This window comes from Perognathus longimembris, chromosome 10, assembly GCF_023159225.1.
Source record: "Perognathus longimembris pacificus isolate PPM17 chromosome 10, ASM2315922v1, whole genome shotgun sequence".
Classification (NCBI taxonomy): Eukaryota; Metazoa; Chordata; class Mammalia; order Rodentia; family Heteromyidae; genus Perognathus; species Perognathus longimembris.
In genome coordinates this window covers 65,913,342-65,922,712 of record NC_063170.1, presented here as the reverse complement: position 1 = coordinate 65,922,712, position 9,371 = coordinate 65,913,342, and the positions used below count along the sequence as shown (strand labels likewise).

General features: G+C 39.1%; 1 protein-coding gene across 1 annotated transcript; it reads right to left on the bottom strand.

Moving 5' to 3' along the window:
• Positions 1-6,236: 6,236 nt before the first annotated feature.
• On the bottom strand, positions 6,237-6,875 carry LOC125358103 (chromobox protein homolog 3). Its single transcript, XM_048354993.1, has one exon. The coding sequence runs from the start codon at positions 6,850-6,852 to the stop codon at positions 6,301-6,303; it is 552 nt and encodes a 183-aa protein (XP_048210950.1). The 5' UTR covers positions 6,853-6,875; the 3' UTR covers positions 6,237-6,300.
• Between the last annotated feature and the right edge of the window lie 2,496 nt (positions 6,876-9,371).

The window sequence follows — 9,371 nt, the reverse complement described above, 5'->3', positions numbered from 1 at the left end:
GATAGGTAAATGGGTATTAATGGCTTTGTGACAACACTTGCCACACAAGTCAAGGTGATGAGAAATAATAATGTGATTGGCTGGCTTTCCAGTTTTTCCTTTCTCCTTGAAGAACAGTTTTCCCCAATATCCTTCTGCTATAAGTCAGTCCACCTCTCTGAACTCAGCATCCCTGGCCTATTTGACCTGTAGCTAGACAATCATCACTTGTATCTTACTCGGAAATCCCAGGCTTTAGCCTCATAACAGGGGATTTTCTTTAAAGATTTATCACACCTACTCTTCTAGTCCTTGTGAGAACGACTGATCTTTTTCTAATATTACACAAAGACCAGGGACAGAAATATTGGGGGTTGGGGGGTATCCATTTATTTTCTTATGTCCTGAATCACCAGCCATTAAAAGAAAAAATTCAGTTTGGTCTCAACCTTGTAATAGTGGTCAGAGGTTATGATAGTCTCTTCAAAATGAAGAATAAGCTTGGGTCCAGATTTATAGACAGTGCTGTCTGAACAAGGAAAATACTCCCCAACACAAATACTGTTCTCCTTTGGATTAAGCCTGAAAATACAGACAGCTAAAAGAGTTCAAGAGACACCTAGAGTAAAAGTTGAACTTCCAAGCAAAATCAACAGGGTGGGAGAAGAGGCAAGACCAGACGGCCAAAGACTAGAATGAAAACATGGAGAGAGAGAGGGTTGGTGAATACTGCCATAATATCCCACGTATGTATACATGCATGTATACATGTATGTATATCCCACTTATGTATATATGTGAAAATGGAACCAGATAACTTGAGGTTGGGGTTGAGAGAGATGGGGGTAAATGATGAAAGGGGTGACACATTAATGAAGATGCATTGTACACATAACCTCTTCATATACTACAAGGTAATTTTTTTAAAGATTTAAACAAAAAGAATAGAGTGATTAAAAAAAAAAAAAACACATAGCTGGGGAGAACGGTGTCATCCATTCTAACTTCTCCAGAAACTGCCCCGACCCAGTGCTTCGCAGATCATCAGGCAAGGTTTAACGGATAGGGGCTTAGCAGCCACATTAAGATAAAGACATATTGGTTGCATTGTCTTTTTTTTTTTTTGTAACATTGATTACCCCTCCCTTTCTGGAATCTAAGTACTCACTAAACTAGCGAGTCTCATAGGAGGCATTGCGGAAGGCACTGATTAATACTTGTCACCATGCAGTCAATGCTGTCTATTTATCATGGTCACCTTCTACATCAGCACTCCAGTTGACACTCATACGCACTGAGCCTTCTGGGCATTACTTGATGAGTAACGGAACTTTGCTCAAGCACAGGATTCCTCCTGAGAGACAACTTAATTTCTTTTCAGGAAGACCAAGATTCTGTTGGTTTTTTCCGTTGTTGTTGGTTTGTGTTCCCAGCCGTCAGCAGTTTCTACTCTTTATAAAACCACTGTCTACTAATGCTTTGGTTTGTTCGTGATTTTTCAAGCCAGGCAAGATTATTTTAACTAAATTGAAGAAACTCAAGTGTTTTATCTGGCCGTTATCTGGCCAGGAATCATTTCACCTGCATAAAAAGACAAGTACTGCCATCTAGTCACAGAGTGTCAAATTATAAGTCATTTAACCTCCTTGAGACTTCTTTTTTGGCTAGATCAAGATAATCAGTATCTCTCCAGAGTTCTAAGAGGAAATAAAATGCCATGGTGAGTCCCTTAGCACTGACACACTGGAAAGCTCAACAAACGGTAGCTGGGTAACTATGCTTTTGGATCATTTCGAGGTCAATATTCTGCTCCCAGAGAAGTTTTAGTAGAACTACCAAATGGCTAAATCACCAATGCTGCCACTGTTGAATCAGTAGTTCCTAGCTTTTGTGCTGCTTTTGTGGGGATTACCTAGGATGCTTCAAATGTTTCCCTGTTTCGTCTACCCCTCAAACTCTACACAAATGAAATCTGTGTTCAAGATCTGGCTTGAGATATCAATACATTTTGTTGGGTTTGTCTGTCTGTCTGTCTTTTCTTTCCTTCTTTCCTTCCTTCCTTCCTTCCTTCCTTCCTTCCTTCCTTCCTTCCTTCCTTCCTTCCTTCCTTCCTTCCTTCCTTCCTTCCTTTTTGTTCCTCTCAGGATTTCAAGCTTGCTAAGAAAGCACTCTACCTCATAAGCCATACCTCTGGTCTTCTGGTTTGGGTTTGTTTCTAGATAGGGTTTCATGTTAACTTTGCCCAGGCTGGCTTTAAACTGTGGTCTTTCTACCTCTGCCTCCTCAGCAACAGGATGACAGGTGTGCAACAATATGTCCTGCCCTAGATATCAACAATTTTAAGTGCCCCCCCAGGGGATAATTCTACTGGCAGTGGACTTTGAAAATGGCTGCTTTAAAACATTACAGATCAGGGAGTACACTGGGTTCAGAGGAAGAGTCTGTAGAAGTTTCTGGCATGTGCCTTCTAAGGATATATTTCTCTAATGGGTAGACTGGTAAGAAGTAACTTTGAAATCATTGAAATCTTCATGAAAATGCAATAGTGCATTAGGATGAAAAGCATTTTATGAGGGCTGGGGATATGGCCTAGTGGCAAGAGCACTTGCCTCGTATACATGAGGCCCTGGGTTCGATTCCCCAGCACCACATATACAGAAAATGGCCAGAAGTGGCGCTGCGGCTCAAGTGGCAGAGTGCTAGCCTTGAGCAAAAAGAAGCCAGGGACAGTATTCAGGCCCTGAGTCCAAGCCCCAGGACTGGCCAAAAAAAAAAAAAAAAGCATTTTATGAACTATACTTTTGACTGTTAAATTAGTGACAAAATTATATGACATTTACATTTGGGTCATTGAATGAAAACTGTAGTAGTTTTTAAGACTGCAAGTCTAGTTTTTGCTATGTTTGTCTTTAGACTGCTAGCCCAAGGACATTCGGTTGCTTCAATTATTCCTGGTCAGTGGTAACAGGATTTTTTGCTTCCTCCTTTTTCCTGTTCCCTTTGTTCTGCTTTTTCAATTAACAACTGACTTGTAATTACAAGAAATTCTTCAAGTAACTGGATTTTTAAATTATCTGTAAGTAGTTGTTCAAAGCGGTTTCAATTCAACATGTCAATTTCTGAGTATAATGCATCTTCATCAATGACGACCCTTTCCATCATTCTACCCCAGTCCCATAATTAAATGGATTGGATAAATAGAAGGGTACTGATATTCCAGTATTGTTTTTCCAAACATGCCTACTAAAAGCATGTAGCACCCATATCTCATAAATTTAAGTTATACAAAAAGTACTAAATTCTTAATAAATGCTTAAATTATACAGAATATGATCTGTCATGGAAGGACAAGGGCATTCATGATACACAGATTTCTGTTTTTGAATCTTGTATAACATTTAAGGAAATGTAAGGCCCACGAGTTATACAATTTTATGAGTCAATACACAACTTTTCTAACCTATATACACATGTGAACAATAAATGAAAATTCAAATGTAAGTATTCAGATGGAGCCAACAGTTTTATAGTTTTGGTAAAGTTAAAGCACTGATGCTTGCTCGTGTTTTGAAAGTTCCTGCATGGGTATTCCATAAATTTTGTGACAAAAAAATAACAATGCAATGAAATGTTTAGATAATCCCAGAAGTATCTCAGCCAAACTGCAATCAGAGACATTCATTGTAAAAATTACTACAAGTGCCCACCAGAAAATATCAAACTATTGACAAGCTGTGAGCTGTGTATGTCATATTCTCATTTACATTCTTATATATTACTCCACCAGCCTCTTTCAGGCCGGTACTAATTTTGGTTCTGAGAGGCCAAGGTTAACTGTGCAATAACGATACTCTGCAAGCGATTACTTATCTCATTTTTATCCAAACAGGAAAATAGATGAAGACCAATAAATAGTGACCTGGAGCTGGTTGAATTCTGTTCACCTTCAATACATGATGGATATTCTGTCCAACTCAACATTTAATTAGCGCGTGTCAGACTACACAGTCCCTGGAGTCCTCCCCCCTCCCCCTGGAAGGTACCCAGTCCCTGGAGACATGCCTGGATTGTACTCCCATCTACTCTTCCCCTCCCACCAACCCATTTTCCCCATGGGGTCCAATGTCAATCTTTTGCTGCCCTTTTCTCCATAGATAGTAAATCCGTTTTCCCACAACCATGTTAGCCACAGGTTTATTCTAAATTAAGCCCATTTTACTTGACAATAAGATTATCTCAAATGGACTTCCTATAATATAAACAATGTGTCTGTTTCTCCACAAATTTATTTCTTGAAGAGAGGGCTGAGAGAGAGAAAGAGACAGAGTTAGAGAGAGAAGGAGAGAGAGAGAACTTATAATCAATGCACAAAGATTACATTATTGCTATTAGGTTTAAGATAATAATCTGATCATACACTCTCATTATCCCTGAGTAAAAGACTTAATTTTTCTGGACTTAATCTCTTCACTTCATCTAATGTACTTTTGAAAGATCAGATTTCCAATTAAATAGAATAGCATCCTTTTCCAAACGAACATCTTGCTTATCAATAGTAATTTCAGGATCCTCTCTATGTGCGTAAATCTAGAGCCACTGAATCACTAAACCGAGTCCAATTCGAAAATATTACACACTTTGCAAGATCGACCTTTACACCTCCCCTTGCAGGAAGTTCTGAAGGTGACCCTTTCAAGACACAGTAGATAAATAATCTGTCCGTGTAGTATTATTCCTTACATAATAGGTTTGATACACTGAGTTTTACTTGACCAACAGGTTTTCCTAATAGATTTTAGAGGGTGGAAATCAATGTCCAAACTTTACAAAGTCAAAAACAGAATAAGAAAAATAACAAAAATGTGGCATATGGCATGACCAGGCAATTCATATTGAACAAAATCCTCCATCCTTATAAGGTCATTGATAAGCTAAAAGAAGGAGCATAGTTCTAAGTGATGTGGAATGTAGATGGAAATTCCTTTTATTAAGAAGGCATTCAGATTCTTTTGAAGGGTGGGTTTTTTACAATCACAGTTAAAGGTAATTGACCCATGAAAGGACACACATAGAAGCTCTCATATCTCGTCACCTTTAAGAAATAAATATGCCTAATATGGCTGGTGAGCCATTCTTGCAGGTCAGGTACAAGGAGAGACAACTGTGAGTAGGAGCTGAGCTGAGATCACAGTGGGCCTGAAGTACGATATAGAAATCATAAAAACTGGTGCCTCAGGTCTGCAATTCCAGCTACTCAGGAGGCTAAGATAGATGGAGGAGGGATGGAGGACAGTCTCAAATTATAAGTTTGATGCAACCAGCACCATGATAAAGGGCATTATTTGGTGGAGTAGGGGGAAAAGGTCATAACAAAATCTAAAAAGTCTGGTACTATTTTGAAGCTGCGACATTCCAAAGTGATGAAATGAGATTCATCTGCTAGTCCTTGCCTTCCTGGGTGCAAATAAGCACTTTGCATCTAGCACTGGGCTACGTAGGGTTAAAAAGATCTAGAGGCTAAAGAGTGGTTTCCAGACTGCTTTTTCATGACTTAAGCTATTTGTAAAAGATCGAACATCATTCCCGAGAACAGAATGGATTCGGATGCCTTTAAGAAAGATAACTTAGGGCTGGGGATATAGCCTAGTGGCAAGAGTGCCTGCCTCGGATACACGAGGCCCTAGGTTCGATTCCCCAGCACCACATATACAGAAAACGGCCAGAAGCGGCGCTGTGGCTCAAGTGGTGGAGTGCTAGCCTTGAGCGGGAAGAAGCCAGGGACAGTGCTCAGGCCCTGAGTCCAAGGCCCAGGACTGGCCAAAAATAAATAAATAAATAAATAAATAAATAAAAAAGATAACTTAAGCTGTCACTCACAGCTAGTAGGCATCTACAGAATTCATCTAGTTCAAGAGGTTTCAGAACCAGAAATAAAAGAGATAAAGTTTAAATTTTTAAAATTATTTTAAGTCATTGTACAAGGGAACACAATAGTTTAGGAATACAATGTATCTTGATCAATGTCACCACATTCAACAAACTCACCCATTCCTCCTCAACCTTAGCCTTCCCTCACAGGTCTTTTTTTTTTTTTTTTTTCTGATAAAGCAACTACAGAAAGCCTTTATTATATTTGTTCAAAGTAACCAGTGCTATTGAGGAAAAAAGAAAAACCTCAACTCCCCCAATACTACTTTCCAAACCAACATGACATACTTGATTTTCATTAGAATGTAGTTATTGTTTCACACCATTAATTCAAAAACCAAGACTCGGATTTTATATATATGTATAAATATATATAAAAAGCAATGCAAACAATTATTGAGCTTCATCTTCTGGACAAGAATGCCAAGTTAGTCTCTCTTCATAGAAAGCAATCACAATCTGAGGACACTTCATATTCGCCTCTTTTGCCAGCACCAAGTCAGCTTCATCTGAATCTTTCCATTTCATAAGAAACATCAATTCTCCACTGCTGTCTGTGGCACCAATTATTCGTTCAGGATCCAGACCCCTAGCAAACCCCCTTGGTTTGTCAGCAGCATCTCTTTTCTTCTTTGATTTGCTATCATCAGATTCACTGTCCGATAAAGATTTTCTTTTTGTACCATCCTTTTCTTTACCAGCTTTTTGAGAATTAAGAAATGCTTCAATTAATTCTGGACAATCTAAATTTTCTTCAGGTTCCCAAGTATTATCAGCATCTGTAAATCCCTTCCACTTCAGGAAATATTCTACCTTCCCATTCACTACACGTCGGTCCAGTACTTTTTCTACAACAAATTCTTCAGGCTCTGCTTCTTCAACTTTTTTACTCTTTCCATTCTGTTTCTTTCCCATTTTTTGCAATGTAGTCTTGTTAGAGGCCATTTTTAATTGTAGACTTGAAGAGCTATTACATCGTCCCTGCAGCTCTCGACGCTCCACCAGGCGGGGAGCGGGGAAATCGAGGTCCCCGAGGGGTGCATGTGGCGTCTTAAACGCTACCACTGAGTCACAGAGAGCACAAATAAGCCCCTCACAGGTCTTCACTGAACAAATGTAAAGGTCTAAGCATAAAAATACAATACATTTATTAAGTAGTTAATTTGGGGGCATTTGATGCAAATAATACACACAAACACATACCCACACATACACAGAAATACTACAAAAATGGTTCAAGAAGCATCAAATTGCAGGGCAATCTATGAGTGATAGATGCTCCCTGTTAGCTATCTGTAGACATGGCCTCGCATATCAATACGCTACTCTCACCCTTTAGAAGCCACATGCATTTCCCAGAAGCATTCAAGACTATGCCCATAACATAGCTCAGGTGGACTGAAAAAATAGTTGTGTGGGGGTGGGGGAGGGGTTATAATTAGAATTGCAAAGCAGAGCTCTGATGTATATGCATGTGCATGTTAAAGAAAAATCCAGTGGAGGTCTGAGAATAGGGGCTGCTTAGTCTAAGCCTACCACCTTCATGGCAATTGCAGTGAAAAATGGAAACAATAATTGACAGGAGCTCACAATAACCAAGTCTATAATTTTTCCTTTAGAAGGAAAACCATGTCAAACTTCCCATGGATTTCTGCTATGGAATTCTGCAAGCTGAACTCAGAAGATAGGATATTCGCAATCCTATTTAACTTCAGGATTTATTTCCGTTTCCATGGTAATTCTGCCACATAAAACTGCATTATTCCTCCTAGAAAGGAGCCTTTCATTTGTCACGTAAACCTGCAACCCAAACGGTGCCTTTCATGGGCTGTGTCCAGTCCTAAATGCACAGCAAAGTAGCCAATATGTTTATTTTAAATCAATAGTGTCACATTTTAATAACAATGACATTCTTATTCAGCATTTTATTTGCTACATCAATTCTAAAGTCCTATTTTATTAGCAAGTATGGTCCTTCAGAGTACAACTGCTCTGGTGCTCCGGAAGTCAATAAAAGTAATAAATTAAATGTACCAGTCAGTCATTTTTCCTGTGCTTGGCTCCACAAATCCCTATGCAACCCTGGCAGCATGGAAAAACCTATGCTAATGCCCTCCTCTTAGAATGAAATACTATTAGACTGAAGTGTGGCTCAAGAGTCATTTGAGCTTCCCTTGCTATCAAGGAATGTGACCATTAGGTTGTTAATATTCTCCTGGGCACTTCATCCAGTGGATCTCACACTTGCTCATTCCTTTCTGAACCCTTGTCAGAAGGGTCTTTGACCATGAGTGGTAGAGGTCAGAATTGTGGCTTTAGAACTTAAGGGATATCATCCTGGATAATACAAGTCAGAATCATAGCTTTAGAGATGAAGGGATTTGGGGGGCTGTGTACTCCAATCTACTCCTTTTAGGGGGAAAAAAGAGGGAAGAATCCAGTGAGATTAAGTGGTTTATGTAAGGTCACACAATCAGAGGCGAAGCTTAAAGGACGTGGCAAGAATTCGCTCCCATCAGGGCAAATTCTAGACAATCTACCAGCACCAAGTTTTACTCTGAGAAGAAAAATGTGCATCTTTCTCCTAGAGTTATTTCCCAGGCATCATCAATAAGCTTCGAAGTTGTAAACATATTGTTTAATCAGTTGACTTGAACTATGCATTAGCAGGCGTCGTTTGAATATTACTCAAGTATAATGAGTTTAATTGTATAGAGTAATTGTATGTATTAAATTCTAAAGCAAAGCAATTAGATTAATTAAATTCTGAAAGAGGTTGAGTTTCCCATTTAAAGGTTGATACTTCTGGCAATAGTTTATTGTGTCTAAACGTTTAAATTGTATTAGCAACGAGTAAATATAATATGTACGAATGTGTTGCATTATTCCGGAGAGCCCTGAAATTAGAGGCAAATCATCTGCCTGAGTGGTTGCTATGAGATCCAGAACACCTAAGGAAAAGGGGACACTGCCCTAGTTGAACCATGGAAACCTTCTTGAACAGATCAAAAAGCTTTCTTTCCTGATGAGAAGTTCATTCTCCACTCAGTTCCTTTGAAAGCCCACAGAGCTTTGTATTCTTGGTTCACAAACCATGCTAAGAATTGAACTTATTACCCTGACGCTTTGTTTTGTTTTTCCACACATTTGGAGCTACTTTGGGCACCTGGGGATGGAGGACCACCCAAAATGTTTAGTCTAATGTAACTTATACCATTTTCAAAGGCATAAATGGGTGGGGGTTGGGGAATGGCTAAAGCAAAAGTCTAAAGTCTGGGAATATTTGGAGCCATGACTCACTTAATAAATCACTATTCACAGCCCCGATGCAATGAATATTTATTGGGTACCAACTATATTTCGAATTCTGCTGTAGATGACATACACGAACTGAAAATGAGGAGAAAGTATGCCCTTTGTGGAATTCTCTTTGCAGCTGATCCACAGAGGTTCCTGTTACATCA

Excerpts from the sequence above, each read along its gene's own strand:
- LOC125358103 (XM_048354993.1), bottom strand. The coding sequence starts at position 6,852 with ATGGCCTCTAACAAGACTACATTGCAAAAAATGGGAAAGAAACAGAAT.